General features: G+C 39.7%; 1 protein-coding gene across 1 annotated transcript in view; it reads right to left on the bottom strand.

The window, feature by feature from the left end:
* CLVS2 (clavesin 2) overlaps positions 1-22,972 on the bottom strand; it is a gene marked incomplete at its 5' end in the record, with an annotated part of 47,758 nt that overhangs the window by 5,580 nt on the left and 19,206 nt on the right. The window contains one exon of the mRNA XM_084203308.1: positions 1,941-2,051. Coding sequence (XP_084059434.1) covers positions 1,941-2,051 — 111 coding nt within the window. The remainder of the gene's footprint in view (positions 1-1,940; positions 2,052-22,972) is intronic.

Raw genomic sequence — 22,972 nt, 5'->3', positions numbered from 1 at the left:
TAATAACAGGAAACCACTGTGACAACACTGAGGGAATAGCTGATGGACTATTTGATATTTTCCATCAATGTTTTGGTGGACTGATACTCATATATACTTTACACTTATATATCTGTATATTAGTATCGTGTAATATGAATACTTGTATTTATGTTTATATTTAACTTTAGTGTTTCCCCTCAGAGATCTTTCACATTCCAGTTCAGCTTGCAGGGACTCCTCTGGGCAGCTGCACCCTTAGCAGGATTTATAAGAGTTAAATTCAAAAGGCAGAAAGGCAAAGACCAAATATATGCTTGTTTTTTAGTGCTTACTTCAGACCACCTTCCACTCAGCTGTGGACCCAGGAAAGTTAATATGACCATGCTAAACCAGTGATTTTCTTCCATCTCAGAAAGGAATTTATCCTTTTGTGACAGCACATTTATTAATGGTGAAAGTTATTTGCTTTAGGGTGCCTTTACAGCTGAGTGTTTCACTTCTTAGCAGTTGTTTTTATATATGCCCAGTACTGCATTTATCTGAGCATACTTATCACTTTCAAATACGCATGACAAATTAAAAAAATACATAATAATTCAAGATAAAAACAATGGATAAATAATAAGCCTGATAAGAAACTATAAAGAGAATTCTTTTGGATTTGAGAAGTTTTTTTCCTACTCATTTGTTCTGCATCTAATAATTTTTTTTAAAGCTGATTTTAAATTTTATGTGCTGGTCATAACTTTCACATTTTGACACTAAGTTTAGAACTGTAAATCAATATTTAACCACCTGACTACTTTTTATAGGTATTTGGTATTGACAAAAAACAGTTGTAAAAAGTCAGTATTTCTGAAAATATATGCCATTGATTCAGGTGTCTAAGTAAAAATTTAGATGCCAACTGATAAGCCTCCATGTTCAACTGCCTTGTCACTTATTTTTAATGCTGTAACCCTTCTATGAGCTAAACTTTATTCCCTAGTTATGCATATGCAGCACTTGAGTTGAAAAGGCCTCAGATATATCTGGCACTACAATGTTCTTTGCAGAAGCTGCAGTCAACAGAGTGCAACTGAATCCTGCAAAATGGGGCTTCATTTGCATATTTATAACAGATATTACATAAAGTTCAAAATCTGTAAATACCAGAGGCCTCTCAAGCATAATCTGTCAGTAAAAAACAGCTCAACACCAAGGATCATTGTGGCCTTGCAGAATGTGTTTGAGGAGAAAAAACACAGGGCTGCTTAAGGAGCTGATTCCATTGAAAAAAAAAAAAAATCATCATGTTCTTTGTAGTGCCGTTGTACATGATGTTGATTGTGTTTTCCTGGATGACAAATTTCCTGTTACAGAAATAATATCATTCTATACGCTATCACCACCAAGCTCTAATTTAATTGCACTGATGCAAATGGTACAAATTCAGCAACATCTCAGAGGCTGCTCATGCTTATGCACAGATGCATGCGCACAAATTCCCTTTTATTGGTTTTCATTCAAATTAGTATTTGCAAACTAATACTACTAGATGCCAGCTGGGTATTTTAGCTTATGCTAATGTCAAGGAAAGCACACTAGGAAAGGACTTTGTAGTCACTAACTCTGTTTTTAAAAGAAAGACACAAATAATTTTAGCAGAAATTAAACTGAACTGAATTGAATACAATCTTAATAGAAAGTGTAGTGTTGGCAGTATTTTTTATATAGCCCCCAGGAGCAAGCATACGCTTACATTTTAAAATACATTTAAGTGCACTGCTTGACTGTGTCCTTAAAGGACAATGTTGTATAAGTTTCTAAAACAGTTGAAGGTACCCTTTACAACACAGATATATTTAAACATTTTCCACCAATAGCAAGCTGATATCTCATGTTAATCTACTTTATTAGAGGATGATGCATCTGCTGATGACGACTGCCTGGAAATGGACAATTAAAAAGAAGAATACCCTTTTTCTTGTCTTCTCCTTCAGAAAGGGCCGGATAACTGTGTAGAGGGCATGGATATACCACGGCTGATTGACGAAATGTATTCCTCCAAACCGAGCTGGAAAGCTGTCCTGTGTGTCACAAAACAAATACACAAAATTTGAGCCAATTCTTAACATATGTAGCATATGCATCGAATACCTTTTTTTTTTCCTGAATGCCTTCATCTTAATAATAAACCTTTAACAAGAAGAAAGATTATTCAAAACTATGTCCTCTTAGTTGAGTTCCAACCTTCCACACCAAGGAGCAACACACCTTGGACAGAGTAAGTGTGGAGGAAGTGTTCTGAGATAGCTTTGCTATTCAAATAAAGGCACAGCATTTCTAACCTCCAGAAATTCTTTAAACATTTATGATTTGCCTATAATCCATCTATACAATGTATTTTCCTCTTTTCCACTTCAATGGATTTTATTCATTCTTAATAGTAACAATCTCAACTCTTCCAATGTCATTGAAGAGTGCTAAAAAAGTCCCTCATCTCCTCCTTAAAAAGAAAGTGTAAATCTAAGCTACTATTCAGAATGTCTCCAATATTATCCATATTTAATAAAACTGAGACTGCATTAAACATTATGCACAAACCGTTATGCAATATCCATGACAGTAATTCTTGTCACATAGTCAGAGGCCTTCTGGGAACTTAAATGTAAGGATAGCATATCTGTATTGAAGCAATGGCTTTTCTTTTTTACTTGCTGAAAATCACAAGGAGCAGATAACTCACTAGGAAATGATTCTGATATGCATTTTCAGTTTCTAAGTCGAGAGAATATGCCACAGGGTTTGGCAGTTTCAGGAGGGCAGCCACTCCGTCCTGGAATACAATTGCCAAATTCCTTGTGCTGTCCTCATTTTGTCTTCGCCTGGTTGATCATATGCACAAACAATGCAGGAAGCCAGCTCCTATGTTTCCTAGAGTTGCACCATTGAGGAAGGAGGAGAGAGGTGTAAACAGGTGCAGTTGATGCGTGCTCCCTTTTGTTTTCATGGCTTACATCAGAACCTTCTCAGTGAAGAACCTTCTCCTGCTTATACAGACTTCCTAAATTAATAGCTCTCATTTAAGGATTAATTCAACAGGTGACACAACATAGGCAGCCATGGCAGTCACTTAGGTCACAGCCAGGTTCCTCACTGCAGCAGCAGCTCCTGTTTGACCATACAGGTAACAAACAAGGACATCCTTTCCAGCTACACCTCCTCCTCTTCCTCTTCTCTTCCTCCTCCTATGTGGATGCAATAAAGGCAAATTCAGCTCTGTGCCACTGGGATCAAAGGCTCCAAAGGAGGCAATCAAATGGTCGGACATGGTGCTTTGTGCTAACAGACCTATTTTGCCTCCTCTGGAGACAAGAGAGGAGGCCCTACAGAAGCACCCAGCAGCCTCAATGTAATCTGCAAAGCACCGCTTGAAGCACAGGGTCATACAGCACACGCCAGCAAAATGGCCAAGAAAGCAATTATAAACTATTCCAGCCAATCAAGAACTGTCACAAAAGGAAAGCAGAAACTGCAGGAAGGAAATCTTTCATTAAATGTTTCCAGATAGGAATATACCCTGCAACTGTCTGCATATCCACAGAACCTTTTTTAGTTCTGCGAATGTGTTTAGACCTGTGGGAATAATGAAGTACGAATCACTTACTCCTCTCCAAAGATCCATTCACATCCTGTCAGGCATGCCTAACCCAGGGGCTCTTTACAGCAAGGTACCTCTTGCCTTCAAATTGTAACAGTTTGCTGGATTTTCCATCAAGGAGGCAGCACCTTGACAATAATTTACAGGGAGGATGACAACCACAACACACACTATTCACATCTGGCTGGCCAGAGCACAAGTCAATGCAATCAATGGTCTGTTTTGCAGCTTTTCTCCTGAAACTTTTGATTAACAGCAGCCTTGAAAGAAAACAATCCTATCAAAAGATTGCTTCAGAAGCCCCATTCTGATAAATGCACAATTCCTGTCAGCACTAACTAAATGTCAAACAGGATGGTTGATAATTTGACACATAATTCACCCAGTTCAGTATTGTAAATCCCCAAACACCATTCTGAGGACACAGCTATGATGTGCAAAAGGTAGTAAATTATGTTTGTATCATAGTGATCCAACAAATACATTTGGGAAGGATAAATCACCGGATGACACCTTAACCTTTAGTTACAGGAGATACAATTCATCTACAGAAGGCTGTGTTTATTTGGATTATCACAGCTGGTTCTCCAGCAAAGAAATCAGATGCTCCATGATGCATACCATGCACAAAAGAGCACACACTTAGAGCTGCAGAAATCTCAGCGGAGCTGAGAGTCACACAGAAACTGAAGATAATATGTGAATAAGAACATCTCAATAGGCAAACTGGCATGCACAAACATGGATTCAGAGAAGACTGCCAATGGCCTCAGAATACTCTGTATCTTTTTAAAGATATAAAATTTCCAGCAGACAAAAAGATTATCCTTAAAAACTACCCCTTTGATACATCTACTATCTTCTCCTGCATCTTGGAAACCATTTACATGGAGGATCATGAATATATGTGGAATGATCCTCAAACAGAAGATGTTACTTGATCTTAAAAGCCAGTTTGTTTCAGTGTTTCTCAGAAATTCTGAAAGCATTTTCTGGAACTAAAGAAGACGGGTATTTATCAGTCTCTGTGACTAAACCGAGGTGCCCAGATTCAGAAGCAGGTCCTAATTAAACCGAAAATTTGTACCAAAAAAGAGAAAGGGTGATTTGGTCAGAATGATCCTGCATTGTACACAGTGCTTAAACTAGTATTCAAAAGCTCCTGAAAGTAGATCCAAAATCAAATCTCAAAAGCACCTGCTGAAAAATAAAAAAGTCGAATAAGCAACTACTAAGCAACTACATCTGCTGGAGAAACAGGTGTCAGAAGGTTGTCTTGCTCTTCTCAGATGTACCTGAATTCCACATGGGGATTTTCCAGACAGATGGTCATCCTTACACAAACAGCAGGTAGGAATTTCTTTCAAATCAGTGATTCTTCTGGGGATTTATGTAGATTAGGTTACAAGCACGGTGGCAGTCACAACTGCCTCTGCAGACACACTGCACTTCAACAGATGAGCCTGTAACCCATGAATCACATGAATTCTAAGTAAAAGGAATCTGTTGCCAGAAAACAGTAAGAAATGGAGATCAGCTGTAAAGTGAGCTGTGCTTCTGACTGGAAAAGTAATAAATCTGATGAGGTATTACCAAACTGCAAAAAAGAACTAATTATATCCACACAGTGGGTGGATTTTTCTTCACATTCACTGTAACCTCTGTTACAGCAGCAGAACATAACTTTTTCTTTTCTCTGGTGAGCACAGCTTGTGACATGGCCATGCCACAGACACAGACAAGCAGGCAGTTATTATCAGAGACCACAGACCCCATGACACGAGGCTTGCAAGTGACAATTAACAGGCTGCCAAGGAAGAGGCACACCCCTACACCACCGTCTGCAGCCCTGGGGGACTACCAGTGCGCTGGCAGCGTCACAGAGCATTCCCTCGCTGGGTTTCCAACTCTTGTGAAATGGTTCTGTGCGCTCACAGCACAGCAATTCTACCCTCTCTGCCAAACATAATTTATACAATCTTTACAAGCTTTCTCTCCAAGGACCCAGCTGCTGTTGCCTGCTACTACCCTTGGCACATACAATGCCAGGTTTCCACTTGCCAGACACCACATTCCACCCTGTGCTGGGCTCGGCCATCACCTGAGCCAGCTCTCAGGGTTTCACTGAGGGTCCCCTGCTCCACTCTGGCATTAAGGAACTCTTACAGCACAGGCAGTAACGGCAAAACCAGTATATGACATTTTCAACAGTACTTATGGGAAGAAAGTGCCAAATTCCTACTGAAAACCAATGTGAGTCTTAATGGTATCAGGACTGTTATCATAAAAATGACCCATCTTTACCAAATGTAAAAGATCAAAGAACTTCTTAAAGCATTCTTCACTCCTTGACCATCGTGTCAACATTTAAATCACTGAAGTCACTTTTAATGAAGCAGCCCTGCTAGCTGAACTCAGTACTGTAATCAAATTTGTCTGCACAGCTTCTAGAAGCGTAGTCTCAGAAGCTGCTGGGTCCACTGTGGGCCCAAAGGTACTTTGGCAGCCCATTGTCATCAGAGCCTTAAAAGTATGCTGCACATCTACAGCAAACAGACTGCCTGGACACATCTTGCTGCATATTAACATCAAGAGAGTGATTGGGCATGTGTGCTCTGGGGTTATTTCTGAGGGTTTGCTGTCCTTATGTGCAGTGAAACTGTTTGTGCAAACAGCCTAGAGACGTCCTTCAAAGGACAGTCTAGACAAACACAATGAATACACTCACACCCTTCACTTAAGGCTGCACTTGAGTGCTCTGACGAAGTCAGGCTGTTGCATCTGCAAACAAGAGGTTACAAACTCAAAACTGCAAGAGCCGTATCTTCATAACAAAAATTGCAAGTTCAAAGAAAGCATACAAAACTATTAGTATTTTAACTGACTTAAGACTTATTCCTCAAGATAATACATTAATCTTCCTTTAGCTTTTCTGCTAAGTCAAGTACTTCTGGGAGGAAAAAAAATTATTATAGTGAACCAAAATAGTATCTTCATAATGGAAAGCTCCACTAGAAAGAAACTGAAACATTCTGTCTCCTACAAAATGCATCACAACTAAACTTCATTTTGAGCATGTTAAAGAGAAAACTATGGAAACTCATGGAAAGAAAAGACTCTGACTAGAAGGAATAGCTCACATTCTTATCCAAGAGGTGAACTACCGGAGGAACCAAGAGTCACAGCCACCTACATCAGGACAGGACACCTATCTTGTTACCAGACTGTAACTTTAACCAAAGGTAGGAAAGAAAAAGGCATTCCTAATACCAAACTTCCTGCCAGCATCCATCCATGACATGAGTACTTGCAATGCCTCAAACAAACAAATTTTATGTCAAGACTGATCACCTATGCTGAAGACATGACTGGAACCAGTGATGAGATTGGATGATTAGGAGACTGGAAAGTGAATATTTGAAAACCTGAAAGAATTTGGGTTGGATTTTTTTAAGGAAACAGATGCTGAACACACCAGGGAGAATAAATAACAGGTGAGGAAAGAACCTTTCAAAACAAAGGACAATGCTGACAATGAAACAAAGGGGAGAAAGCTGACCAGGAACACAACTAGATTGGAAGCTGATAGACCGCTTTGAATCACCAAACATGCAGCAAGACTGGCACCCTAACTCATTTTGAGAAAATTAGTGAATTCTCAAGAAGCTAAGTTTCAGCTTGTCTAACAATAGGAGACCTTCCCTCTGTACCTCTCTGTTAAGGTGCTATTAAGGTTCAGATCCAAAAAAGAAGACTCAGGTGGTGAAATTTTGCTCGGCCCCTGGAACAGCTGCACTGGTGCTTTCCCTCCTTAAGACTAACATGTTATTCTCTCCTAGTCTGAGCTTTTCGTTTTTATTACACAACATTGAGCCATTTCTAAGACAAACAAAAAGTGCCCAAATAAATTTTTGTTACTGTGTTCAACCAAAAGGACAGTACCTAAAGGCAAATTGCATCATTCAGTGATATTCCTACAAAATAAGATTTAATTATCTAGAACTGGATGTTGCCATTTGGCTAAGAAGCTTCCAATGAAGCAATTTGACTTTTGGCAGCGCTTTTCATTTCTATTAGTCATTTTATCTTACAACTCATATAGAAATATGTTAAGTTGAATGAAATGAGAAGAGAGATAGTATCCATCCAGTAAGAATATTGCTTTTTTATTGAAGTATCTGTTTTAATTTCAAATAGCCTTCCACCTTGCATTTCATATGCTACTCATGAAAATTATATATTGTTTAAATTAATTAGGTGGGATTTAAATTTCATTTGACTGCATGTTTACGTATAAATATAATAAAATTTAAAACCTACAAAGATTTTGTGCTTTCACTGTTGGGATAAAGGGATTATATCACTCCAATTTTTAATTAGGAGGGCTTGATAAAGAAAGTATTTTGTGTAAAACCTTCATTTTAATTAAAAATTACTTTATTTCTTTACAAATTATCTTCAGTAGGTTTTGATCTTATTTAAGTTTTAATTAGAATTTGGAAATTCTTTTAGAAATTTTTCTTCATTTTGGTGGGGGCTTGGGGTTTTGAATCTTGGTCCTTGCCCTATTTTTTTAGTTTAAATCTTGAAGATGAAGGCTATAATTTTAAAGAAGAAATTAAAAATGCTGTTTTTCAAGGACAATACTGTTTTCAACTATCAGCACTGCCTCTTTTCTAACACTTAATTTGAAATGTGAGATATTAAAAAGAGGGAAAGGAACCCAAAAATTTTTACAGCCTGATGCTATTTTCCAAATAAGCAAAGCCAAAAAAGAAGAGTAAGAAGGAGGGTAAAAGTAGGTTCTTCTATTCTGTTTTCTACCCTGTGATGAAAATAATTTTTTACAATAGACAATTATCAGATGGTGATTTCTTCTATGGAAATTCCCACAGGGAAAAAAAAAAGTCTGTTTTCCAGGCAGCTTGTGAATGTCTGATTAGATTAAGATTACAGACAAAGAGAAAACAACACTATACTGCAAATTGCTGAGCATAAATACAGTAGCAATACTTTCATAATACTGGTGGAATAAAAATAATGTGGAGAATAATGTGGAAAATGCCCATAAAGGATTCCATACTCCAGTTCCTGAAGGCAGAAGTCTTTGGCCAGGGACTGCAAAGCAAGAGCTGAAATGCCACACCAGCATCTCAGCTTGGGCCACCCCCCTACTGAAGTCGCCCTCTTTTTGTCAGTGAGACTGTCCAAACAGCCCCTGGTCTCTGCCAAACTGCTGACCACAGGATCACTGTCAAGATGCTTTTCATCATGCAGAAAGCTTCCCACAGGCCTGAGGACACTTCAAAGAGGAGCATTAGTAGCTATCAGATACCACCCCTCCTCCCTGTACCTGACCACTTTCAAATATGAGCCAGTTAAACAGCGCCTGGGAATGAAGGGATATTTTAGGATAATGTTAATATGGGGATTGAAAGAAACAAGGCAAGGCAGAAACCATAGAAATGAGATAAAAGTAAGGAGCAGAAGAAATGAAATTAAAAAGTAATTCAGGGGGAGGTATCAAGATACTACTATGATCCACAAGAGAAAACCATTCATCTTGTTCCTTTTCCAGCGCCTTTTCAAAAATTTCACAGGAAGATAGAGAAAGAGAAATAGAAAGTATTCCTGCACAGAAGACCCATGTTTTACAGTCACATGTGAAGACTGATTTTAGGCACAGACCTAAACTCAAACAGGATAAATAAATACCAAATCCTATATCTTCCACGTAATTTCGTAAATCATTCCAGCTGACAATTTGCTAGCACCAGACCCAGCCTAAGGATTTTCAGTTCGGGATTGACTTCTGTCAAAATTTGCAAGAAGCTAATCTGAACCTGTCCAAGCAACGGGGCACACAGGTTTGCTGATGGATAAGGTGAAGAAAGATCCTGCACAGAGGCAAAAATGCATGTTTTAAAATAGCACTGCATAGCTATTAAGAGCCAGAAAGCTACTGAGTTAAAAGATACCACTTCTCCTACCATAATATTCGCTTTTTCTCCCCTAGAAATGGAGAACTTCTAAACTGGTGCCTATAAATTAATTTTTCAAAGCTCCTCCAAAAAAGCAACTCTCAGTTTCAGACAAGATGCATTAAAATTGGATTAGCCTTTTGTAAGTTTCAATTTACAACAATACAATAAACTGAAAACTATAGTGTTTCAAGAGTTATTTAATGAGCCATGTGTTTCTTCATACTATGAGGAATCAATCTCCATCACTGCAGTAAGCACTAAGAGCCATAATCATTTTAGCCATCCAATTTTAATCTGTCACTCCATGCAAATGACAGTCCTGAGAATTGAACTGAACTGCAAAATTGGAGTGATAGTGATTTGAGAAAAATCAGCTGAGGACAGCCACAGAGATCTAGAATGCAGCATAATTAAGCTTTAAATTACTGAGGAAATTGAATAACTGACTTGAGATCCATTAATAAGTATTATATTTTATTAAGAGTAGAGGTATCATGAACTATGCAGCATACATAGTTTCAAGAGGTCAGCTCCCCACAGGACAAATCTAATTCAAGTTCCAAAAAGTGTTCCAATATCTTTGAAGCAGTACAGAATAAAGATTTATTTCAGCCTTTCAGCTTTAAAGAAAGCCTTAGTCTGAACTTCTCAGCTATACTTTATCTTTACAAAGGTGCTTGAAAAAATATGATTTCCTGCATGTCAGCTCCAGCTTCCCTCTTCTTCCACACTCCTGAACAACTGCTGGTGGTACACACATGCAATATGTGCCTGGGAGTCCAGGGAGTTTCAATATTGTTTGAGGGAGAACTGTCATTCAAGTAATTACTCTAGAGAACCATAAATCATAGTTGAATTCTAACTTCAGACATCAGCCCCCTGTCTTTGTAAAACCAAATAAGCATGGGTGTCTCTGGAGGACAGAGACATCCTTTCTTTGGAGGAAATCTTCCAGTAAAACCAGAGATTCACAACACTTGGGAAAATAAATAGCTACATGTCTTACCATACATATCTAGGACAAGGCTAATGTGTTTGCTGCGCTATCAGGATACGCCAGTAATGAAGAAATGTGATGGTGGGATCTCTCTTAAAATCACACTTTTGAAACTCTTGAAAATTCATGTGCAAGGAATTGGGAGATCAAAACCAGAAATGCAGATGTCTTCTTGCTAAGATTAAAGTGGAACCCATGTGAATATATTCTCAGCAAGAGAAAACAACAGTAGCCTCAGCTCACATCACATGGATACCTACAGAGAAAAGAACTCAACTCTGAAACTGCCTGGAATGCAGGGTCCAGTGCTGGGCTTCCCAGTACAAGGCAGACAGAGACATACTGGACACAGTCTGGCAAAGGGCCAGGAAGATGACTCAGGGGTTGGATCATCTCTCATAAGGACAGAATGTCCAGCCTGGAGGAGAGAAAAATCAGGGGAATCTCAGCAATGTGCATAAACACCTGAAGAGAGGGTAAAAGAAGCTGTAGCCAGGCTCTTTTCAGTGGGGCCCAATGACAGAATCAGAGGCCATGGGAACAAACTCAAACACAAAGGGTCCTTCTGAATATAAAGAAACAATATAAGATAGCACAGTTCTAAAAATCACTGATGAAAAACATAAAATCACTGAGGTTAAATAGCTTTTTTACCTGCTATTTTTCAAACCACTTACCACAGTTGTGGTACTTTTGAAATTCCTCACCAGCAGAAGTAACCAGTGTGATGACAGACTCCTCAAAGGCAATTACTCAAACTTCTTGGTTTGGCTGAGGTCACTCAACAAGTTACTGTCAAAAAGGTGCTTGGTTTTCTCCACCTAAACAAAGACTTACCTTACCTGCAAACCCTGACATTTCATGCATCACACTCTTTGAAACAGGATTACAAAACATAGCCACTGCCAAAGCTGTCTGCACAACACTGAACAAGTTCAGTTTCTAAAGGCTGGGAATGAGCTTCCTCCCCAGTTCTGGCACCCACCTGTGAGCCCACCTTTTCAGAAATGTCAGAGGGCAACATGGGCAGCACACAGACCAGGGAAAGTCAGCAACAGTCAAATTAACTCCATTCATTAACCACACCTCCAGGAAAGAAGTTCAATTTCCTTTTTGAAACTGACAATTTGCTGCTCTGCTCTTAGCACTAGCAACATAACAAAGGGTGGTTGCGATTGAAAGTATGTGTTTTTTCTAAATATAGCATTATTTACAAAGATATTGCTTTTGCATATGTAACATCTTCTGATGTTTATAACTAGAGATTGCAGAATGTTTATTGCTCTACTGCTAAAACCTTAATCAAATTGTAGCATCTTAAGTGCAGTGCAATATACTAGACCAGTGTAACCTACTTTTTCCAGGAAGTGTAAGGATGTATGCAAAAAAGATCCTCCCTCCCTCCCTTATTGTATTTGAGCGGTTCCCAGACGTAGGAAGGAATGATGAATCTGACTACATGTTCTTAGAAGGCTAATTCATTATTTTAAGGTACTATATTATATTAAAGAATACTATACTAAACTATACTAAAGAATACAGAAAGGATACTTACAGAAGGCTAAAAAGATAATAATGAAAACTCGTGACTCCTTCCAGAGTCTCGACACAGCTTGGCACTGATTGGCCAATAAGTCAAAACAATTCACATGAAACCAATGAAACAATCACCTGTTGGTAAACAATGTCCAAACACATTCCAAAGCAGCAAAACACAGGAGAAGCGAATCAGATAATTATTGCTTTCCTTTTTCTCTGAGGGTTCTCAACTTCCCAGGAGAAGTATCCTGGGCAAAGGGATTTTTCCAGAAGATATGACGGTGACACTCCCTCACCTTCCATTCTGCTTTTCTGATTTAGCCACATTCTGATTTGCAGCATGGCCTAAATTTTCTGCTTTCCTCTACTCCTGTCACTCCAGTGCTAGTGGCTGATGCTACCCAGAGAATTAAATCCCCAGCACAGGGATGATGGCATATGGCATGCATGAGTGGACTGAATGGAAGGCAGAGAGGCCCTCCTGGCTGTCTCTTGCTTCCCATCCATCAGCCCCACACAGGGCATTGTGCCGTGCTGTCCGGCACATCCACGCTATTAGCGCCGACGCCGTGCAGCCGCCATCCATCCGCGACGCGCAGGCTGCAGCTGCAAAGACCCCTGCTGAGACCACCGTGTGCACCTCAGAGGGAGGCTGAAAATACACAGCTCCTTACTCCAGTGAGAGTATCGTTAAACATTAAACCGTAAACAAGCTTCTACCTCTGCTTAACTGAACGGGCAAGAGTCATTCCTCAGCAACACAAGACAAGCTGAAATAAAATCAGAGCCAATGCTAATATAAGCAGACACGGTCTCTTCCAACCTATCCATTCACAAATGGATGCTGCTGTTGAGACCGTGTCACAACACTCTTGTACCTGTACAAAAAAACAGTTTAAGCAAGGAAAATCTTTTGTTAGGTATTACCAGGTGTGGGGCCGCAGCAGGATGCAGATACAGACTCAAAATGCACCACATTTTCTAGACATATGACATCTTCAATTGCTGATGAACAGAACTGCATTGAAATCTAAAAGGAACATGTCAAATGTGTGTCTGTGTATAAAAATCATTATGCCTCAAACAGTAATTTCTTAAAAAAATATTAACATTGATAATTGGGCAATTTCCAGTAGTCTATTCTCTTTAACCTAGGTTTAAGCGCTCAGGCTATCAGCATAGGACAAAAAAGGCATTTCCTATCTAGGAACGAGAATCAGTTCCTTGTGCCCTACTGGTAAATCAATTATGTATTAGAGCTGCTGCTGCTTGACTTTTAATCCACATTAGTTCACAGACCTTAAACAAATTTGATGCTACCATATTAAAAAGGGAAAGCACTAGAACAAGTTATACATAAACAAAAAGGCAAACAGATCAAGCAAGAGACCAATTAATCAGTCAGATGCTGGCAGTGAGGCTGCCTACTGCCAGCACACAGGGAAGTAAGAAATACACAGATAAATCACTTACATTTCCTTCAATGTAATTAAACCCAACCTGGAATAACCATAAGAGGATTTTTAACATGTTTCTTTGTTAACCTTAGTTTTTGGCAATTCAGACAAAGAAATTTGCTGACATGTATTTATGTGTACAGTGTAGTACTATAGATTTATAATACCTGTTCTCATCCTGAATAAACTACATTTTGAGCCACATTCTGGACATCAGACACCAGCTGTATGCTTAGCCATTTGAAGATCCTGGCTGTGTATTTACTGAAATAGATAAATTAAAGCAGTACTTCAGTCAGCTCTGCTCATTTTGGAGTTTGGCTGATAAACCTTCATGTGTAGCTGAAGCATTAAAAAAATCTTTCATTTTCTGAGCCCAAATTCCTGCATCATCATACCCACTACAGTCTTTCAGCACTAAAATTAAAGGTAGCATGAATATTTAAATGTTCTGTGACAAGAATGCAGTTGAATCTGCCAGTATACAAATTGCTAAGGCTACCTTAGAATTTGAGTACACTGGAGGGAGGGAGGGAAGGAAGGAAGGAAGGTAGATGTAAAAAAAAAAACAGGGGGAAATTATCTCAGAATTCTTGCTAGCTATTGCTACTGCCCCCCAGGAGCTGTAGTTTGAGTGCTCTAATCTTCCATTTCCTTACAAAGACAATGTTATTTAGTTGAAATATTTTTCCTACAGTGCACAACAGTGTCTCCTGGAGACAGGAACAGATACAGCCTAGAGGTAAATGGGGATCTGAATGCTCCACTCAATGCTGGCAGCTTTCCCAAAATTAAACACTTCAATTTTGACCTGTTTGATACTTTTCAAATTAAAAAATCTTTAGAAAAGAGATATTTTACATAAACATTTTAGTTTAGTTGTTATGTAAAATTTGTGATTCTTCTTAGGAAGACTTTAGAATCAAAGGCAATAATGTTTCTGTTTAAATTTTTAGAAGAACTATAGCCTTTGTTTCTGTGGATAAGAATGCAGCATCTTAGAGCTACTCTAACAGATATCATTCTCTTACTTGCTTTGATCATATACAACTCAAGCTTACACCAGGATAAGGAATTGAATTTCATGCAGATCTGATATGAAGAGTTATGTGAAGCAATAAATCATAGACAAGCACAATTCTGTGTGTCCCAAGACACCCTCAGTATTCAAACAGATTGCTCTGATTTTTTAAGCTGTCACACTGCTGCAAAGTTAATCACCCAGTCCTGTGACTGACCTCAGCTGCAAAGGCCATGCAGAACAACCTCCAGGTAGAACCAAAGTGATGCCCAAGTTGGCACTTCAGTAATTGGTTCCTCTCCTCTGGCTCAACTCTGCCCCAAAGTTCCAGCACAACTGAAGAGTTGGTGTGCTCACTAAAGCTGCTAGCTCACAGCAGAAAAAAAGTAATGAAGGTTCTTGACCATTTCTGGGTGTATAAAGTTCCGTGGTGCCATTGTAGACAGAGAAGCATTAACCTCAATGACTTGGTCAAATAACAACTCATTCTGCCTATCTAAATCCTCTCTATACTTTCAGCTGACTCCAGCATTTTTGCAGCAGCATTTAACTGCCTCAAAGTGTCATCAAGAATGGGAAAACACCAGACGTGACAACTTATCCAATGTAAGATGTGATCATGTCATCACCATGAATAAGAGCTTATAGCAAGTGGGTCTGATGAGCCTGACTCTGTGACATTCCAATCCTGCTACATCAGCCTGCAGGGGTGAGTGCAGGCTCACCAAAGATCTCCAAAGCAATATTCTTCACATACAGCTCACTCACGTCAACTCACTGCGGACTTGCAGGCAGTGGTTTGCTTGTATCGGGTGCACTCCATCATTTCTAACTACAGAGCCAGGCCTTTCCCTAATGAAAAGTACCATAAGAAGTACCAAGATACACAAAGTAACATTCTTCAAAATCCCAAGCTGCATCTACCCTGCACAATTAACAGTGCCCAGAAACATTCATGGCAGAGAAACTAACTTACCTATACTGTGAAAATGTTAGAGTAAGTTATAGCCACCGTCCCTCTCCCAAGCAATTTGGAAGGTAAACAGAAATCAAGCACCATTTCCAAAATGACCTTTGAATGCAGCTATATGCTTAGGTTAACAAAAATAAAAATAGTCAGGACATAGCCACTACAGCAGAAGGGAGCAGCCCTGGGCATGTCTGTTTTATTAGCACACAGTTACAGTCTCTTAGAGATGTTGTCCACTGGCAGCTGTCTATTACAAACTAGCAAGAAACTCAGGAAAACGTGAAAAAATTTTAAATTATTATGCCTCATAAAAAACAAACATATTCGCTTTCAAATGTTAGCTATGGATTTTTAAAATCCTATTCATCACACAGATTAAAACTTTTAAATACCATTAATTAAAGAAAGTGGCTACTCAAGCACTATGCATCATGAGCTCTAATGTGTAAATACACAGTAAGGAGTCCTGAGAGATGTTTTTGTTCACTACAGTAACCTCTACTGAATATCTTTCTTTTTTTTTTTTTTTTCACAAAAATTACTATTACACCAATGCTTCTGTTCATATCATCCCTATTGAAATTTTTATTGTCCATATTCTGTACAGGTATAAAGATGACTAGAAAGGGCTGCAAGATATAAACAATTCTCCATGCAAAATATGCATCATTATTACTTTCCTAGCCATCAGGTCTTCAGCATCCCAGTTTTCAACATCACTGAGAAACGTATTGTCATTTACATTTAAGGTAAGTTATAATTACTTAATTAAGTTCTGTCCATATTCCAATTAATTCAGCAGGTAACTCAACGGTTTCAACCAAGAACCCTGGATCAGTAACAACACCTGGTAAAGGGGGAAAGGGAGGGAGAAGATGCCAGATCTGAATATCAGCCATAAGGGAAGGACACCAGAACTCACTCACAGATAAGCATAGTGAGAGCATGCAGGGGTTTGGAGAACCTCAGTCACAGCAACATAACTGTCTATGAGGAACTGGACTCTGCATCAGGTGAGAATCAAGTCCAGTGTGGGTACACAACTGAAAAATCCAAAATAAATAAAATCCACATGCAAGGTTGTAAATGTTGGCGATAATAACTGTTTCTGATAGTCTTTAAGAGTAACTCATCTGGGCTATGTGATTCTGCTTTTCCAGAACAATGCACCTGTCTGAAAACAGTTCTGTACTACTGAGTATCTACTGAATGCTTTTTCTATGTAAGAGGCTCTATATGTGTATAATAAAAACAACTTATTCCCTATCATCAGTAGGGTGAACAGCACAACCCCAACAGGAACAGGAGCTAGATTAACAAACATGGTGAATTCAGAGTAAATAAGAAATGCGAGCAAGATCTTGCATGGTTTTGCATTTCAAAGAGAAAAAAAAATGGATTTACAAGTGTTTTATACTTTTGAAATAAAACTCTCCCTCATTGTGTTGGTTTTCTTTGACACTAACAAAAATACAGCTGTAGATGTGTTTCCAAAAAAATTATCTTTTCTACAACACTATTCTTAAACAAGTGTTGACAGATCAACATAACTCAGAATCAAAGACCTTACAATATTTATTCCAACAAACCACAAAGTTTATAAAATAGATGCATTATTGCATGATCAGTAGGCTGCATATAGTTTTATATAGTCCACACAAGCTATAATTATTCCCTGATCCATACCTATCATACTGACACAAGCTTTTCAGTACTACACAAAGCAGTAACAAGTACAGATGCTATTTACTATCAAAGCATGTGCACAAGTATGTTTATCACCAACAATTTCTGCAGATGAAAAGTATTCCCAGCAAGGATCATACTGCATTGCCCTGGACATGGCTTCCAGCCAGGTAGGGAAGATATTTTCTCTTCAAATGAGAGATCTGAATTATGCCTGAAGCAAGAATCAAACCAAAAGTCAAAATTTTGAAATTCAAGCAAGTAACTCTCTGTCCAACCTGGCAGGCCTAGCTTTGTTCAAATCCACATCAGATCGACACCAGCTCTGATGATCTCCATGGACAGGCGACTGCTGCCAACTCTCCAAAGCTGCAGGGCTTTGGAAGCACGGGAGGCTGCACCAGAGCTTGCAGGAGCTTGAAGATGGGCACAGAGAATAAAGAGAACACATAAAGGCACAGAAAGACACCAGCATCATGGATGGGAAAGTTTGGACTTCCTGCACTGGAAGATCGCATCTAGCTCAAGAGGAAATAGGGTTTGGAACAGTTTTGGTGAAAGTCACCTGCACACTCACTGCAGGTAACCACTGAGCCTTTTCTGCAAGGATGGAGAGCTGCATTCATTACTTGAAATGTGTTATCTAGAAATTTGATTGTTAAAACTAATTAAAGATATTGAAAAGCTGGGTTTGACCCAATGTTATGTAACACTAAGGGAAATTAGATCTATTTTAGGACTCTAAAAATGAGTGCAAAACAAATGGCACACACAAACATGAGCCTCTATCTCCAGGTCTCACTTCACAGTCTGGACATCTCCCAGCCTCAACACGCTCACCTGTTACCTGGGAAACAACATGGAAATTTTACTTTCTAGCACCAACTCCTCTAACTCTATGCCCGATGACATTTTCTTGCGGTGACAGCTCCTATTTTCACCCCTCCTGCTCCTTCTCATTAACATATAAATGCATTACAGTACATTTCATTCTAAAAGAACTTGCTGTTCATCCCATTTCTATTTTACAGTTAATGCTCAAGAAACAGGAAGCCCTCAGTTGCTGCCATTATCCATCCTCCCTACCTTCTCCTCAGTCTCCCTGATCCATGCCAACTGTCCTCCCCAGTTTTCAGTGCCGTGGGTCACCTTTCACCTCATCACCCAGACTCCAGAGCTTTTTCCTTGCTCACTTCACACTGAACATCATCCCCAGAGAACTTCCTTTTCCCATGAGCATTTCAGTGTCATTCCTGTGTCAATACACATACAACCTCAACTCATGTCTTCCACTGCCAAGCCTCACCCATCATTGCTACTTCTCTGAAAGCTCACTAACAGCACCAGGCTCAAATTCACTCTGTTTTTATTTTTTCTAGTGTTGCAGCAATCCTCACTATGAACTCAGCCAGCAAACTCACAGCCCTGGGTTTCTCTGTAAAGTCCTGTTCTCCTCTAACACCACTGTGTCTGCAAGATCAACACTTACCGCATCTTCCCATGTACAATGCCGCCGGAAACCTGACCCTGTTATCTTTAATATCCTACTGCCACATTTTGTGCTGCCTAAAAGTTATTCTAAGGGTTGAGGTTTTTTAATCAATATGTGTTTGATGAGCCCAGGGCTGTGAATTTCAGTCCACGTTGAAAGGATCAAACCCAAGAGAGGAAGGACAAGAACCCATCACCCACCTAATAGAAGCAAAAAGGGAAACTAGGCTGACACTGCTTGCATGACAAAATTGTCATCTGTGCGAATCCTAACTGAATTCCCTTCTAAGTTTTTATTGTGTGTTGAAAAGAACATCAAGGTTCTGAACAAGGAGGGGTGAGAGAAGCAAGCAACACCTGGCCCAATATGATGCACAAATAGCAAAAAACATTCATTTTGAAACCATCTGCTTTGCAGCAGAACACGTCTCCTGCCATACAATATGTGAGTCAAAGCAGATTATGCCCGGGCTTTGCTGCAGAACGTGGAACAAAGCAAATCATCCCAAACCAGCCCCCCCATCGGAGCGCGATGGACGCAAGGTCGGGAATGCCAAATTAAACGCAGAGCAGCCTGCCAGGGCTGCACTCACTCCATCCGGCCTTACCTCAGGAAGAGGGACAGATGGTGCCAGTGACTCAGAAGAATGCCAAAAGGCTCTCATCTCGCAGCAATAACCTATGTCCTGGCCCTGTGACAGTCTGTCATCCGAGCAAATGATATTTTTCAAGGACATAAGTGTGAACTTGATGCTGGTAGCAAAACATGACAGAGCGCTCTCACAGAAAACCTCTCTTTTTGCAGCCTGGGCAAAGATAATTCTGTTCTGCAGGTTCACCTGTGTGCTCCTCCGTGTGAGAAGGCAGGGCCTTAGGTAATAATGCCTGGCAACATAAATTACAGCTTAGTGTACTTCCTCTAACTAACTTTAAATTGTCAAAAACCTATGCAGGAATAAAAAGCCTCAGGGAAAGCATAAAAGATTTGTGAGCAAGACTTCATAACCTTAAAGGAAACCAATCTCAACTTTAAAATGTGTAAAAAAAACCCCAACAAACCAGATCCTCCAGATTCTGCTTTTCTCCTTCTGTTTTTTGTTCAATTACTGTATTTGCAAAACAGAAAAAAGCAATTGCAGTTCTGTTCCCTGTCCCTTTAATTTTTTTCCATTTGCAAAGTACAAAATAATGGCTTCCCATTTTTTCTTTTCCCCAAAAGCAGGCACTGAGTGAATAAACGCAGGGAAACAGTGGCTCAACATCTGGTCCCATACAGGAGGCAGGACTAATTTAGGACAAACAGAACAGGGACAGAGCTTTGTATTGGTAGACCAAGACCTGGGCACAAATGAGCTGCTGAGAAGACCTGTGCCTGTAACAGCTCCTGTGATGGCATTCTTAGAGACACAATGCTGTAATGACATAAGCTTCACATTAAGCTTCATTGGGAAGAATAATTTTCTGCTATTAGACAAAATAGCACAGAATGAGACAACTACATCTTGGCTCAAAGTGCTGGTCCACAACAAAAGCTTTATATTGCCCCTTTGTATCCCTTACAACACAGACACTTCTACTCTTCCAGTCTCACCTCAGTACACCAAACACTTGGGGGCTTGTCAGCAACAACTCCATTTCCATTTGCCCTCCCAACTCAAAGGCTGTTTCTCAAAAGACCCACCCTGCTTCACACAGGCCCTAAAGTACTCTGCCCTCTGTCCCATTCTTTTTTTCCCATGTGTCAGTCTGAGTGTGAGTTCACACACCATCTCTTGCTGGTAGCTCACACAGAGATATCCCCAGTGCTTTTCTGAACAATAATTTAAGTTTGCAGTGTCTCTTTCTTAGAAATGTCCAGCTAAAGCACAATGTAGAACGAAAAAGACATCCTAAACCTGCCAGCCTTACCACCATTCTCAAACCTTGCACATGACAGAGCTGAGTCATTCATCACATTCAGGCCCTGTCATATTCGATTTCAGCTGCTCTCAAGCCCCACACATCCCACCTCTGTTTACATTCTGCAAATTCTCCTTGCATGGTGTTGCTTAGACAATGCAAGTGGCTGAGAAAGTGTGCTCACCAATGCAGCAAATTATCTTTTTTTTCCAAAAACACAGAATTGTGGCTTTCCTGTTTTTCAGGGAAGACTTCAGCGCTGCAGATGCGCGTTTTTTCATCTCAATCCTCATGTCTGCTTTCCTAGCCTGTGATTTAATGAAAGATTAAAGACTAGCTTATGAAAGTTCACCACGGCAACTGCTGATGTCATTGGGAACTGGATTCACAGTCAGGGCTTAAAGAAAGATGAAGACCATACTGATAATTGACAATATTTTTGACATTATTCATCTACCTAATTAAGCCACAACTCCATTCCACTACATATCCGCAGAACTGAATGAACAGAAGATGTAGCACCATTAATATGCTTAGCTATTGGTGTTACATAAAACTAGTCCACAAAAATTAACTGTTCATGGAAGGTGTAGATTATTTACTCCTTTCTTATGAAGCAGCAGAAAAACAGGATCATTCATGCATCTACTTCACGATGCCATGCCTTTAATAATCCTACTGAGAAAAGTATGTGCATTCTAAATGCTGCATCCTACACACCGTAAAGTGAAGCAAGATTTTTATTCATTTAATTGCAAGGACATTCAAGCACTGAAGAAAAGAAGACACACTGACAGCCTGGACAACTTTGCTGGTAGTCATTGTCATGTTTGCCATCCTTTAGGGAAGAGGTAAAACTTTTGTCTATGTACAAACACAAGAACAAAAAGCACATTCAAAGCAACTGAAGTGTACCTGTGTTCCCCTTCTGACTTTTTCTGAAACAAGTTATGGCTAAAATGCCTCCATGGTAGTTTGTTACTTGCTTCACCCTTCTACAGCAGCCCAAAGGCAATGTACCGATGGGCAGCCAGCCCACAGCATGGAGATACACTCAGAAAAGGAGAATATCTGCCACAAACCTGTACCTTTCAGGGATGGCGAATAAGGGGCTGTTCAGGACTTGAGCAGATTTCATGAGGAAACAATGCAATTAGGGGAGGAAGCAAAGGGTGATTACATTAGAGAAACGCTAGCAATGAGTACAAACAGTTATGCTTCATGCATCTACTATGATTACGAGGATTTTGATGACAGGAATGAGAATGGAGGCAGACAGACCATCTTCTCCCTGCATTTAAGTGAAAGCCATGAGACCTGGAACTGTGCCTGAGTGCTGGACACACAGCCCAGAGGCTCTGCAGTTCTCCTACACAGTGTGGATGCCATCACCATTACAAAAACAGGCTAAAGTTGTCAAAGGGGAGCTCTTAAAAGAAGACATTTACAGTCCCCATAAGAAACTAAAACAATCCACCAAGAAGATTTAATGGGACAAAGTATAAGAGGATGAAGAAAAAAATACACAGTAAGACTCAACTTGCATGTAAGATGCTGCTTAGTTTGGCTTCATTCTTACAACTTAAAGCAAGAACACACATGTTCCCATGTATCTTCAAATAAATTCTTTCTTAACTGGCTTTCACACAGCTGTCTTTAAAGGCTTGTGTGCTACTTTCATTTGATACTGCATTGATTTTCTCTGAAGTTTCCTCCTACCATGGCTACCCTGATCAATTAGTGGGCTATAAATAGAGCAGTCAGATTCCTTTCACTGGTCTCATTAAATTGCACTCCTGCTGAATTTCTGTGGAGAACAGAATTGGATCATACTGATAGCAATAGTATGAAGACATCCTAGCGTTTTCCAGAGAAAATCAATTGCTCAATATTCCTAACAAAATGCTTTGAAAAGCATGACCCAATGGATCTCAGCTAATGCCCAAAACATATGTCAAACCTTGCTTACAGTTCTGCATCTCCAAACCACTGAAAAACAAAGGATGAGAAAATAAGTGGTTAAGAGGCTCAGGCAGCTTCTCACTGGTACATAATCCCTCATCAATCACAACTGTTTAACTGCATCCCCTCATAATGGAAACACGTTGCTGGAGGTATGCAGTTAACCCATGTCACCCATGTAAAATGAATTAAGAATTCGAGGAAGAACGCAGTCTCAAGGCATGCTTGGTGCCTGTCAAAGTCACCATGTTATGGTGGTGTGCTCACTGACTAAAACTAGGGGGGAATGATAATATCTGGTGCTATTGTAAAGCTCAGTTACTGCAGCAGATGTGTGACAG

Source organism: Fringilla coelebs (genome assembly GCF_963513975.1).
Source record: "Fringilla coelebs genome assembly, chromosome: 3".
Classification (NCBI taxonomy): Eukaryota; Metazoa; Chordata; class Aves; order Passeriformes; family Fringillidae; genus Fringilla; species Fringilla coelebs.
This window is presented reverse-complemented; position numbering and strand designations above follow the sequence as displayed.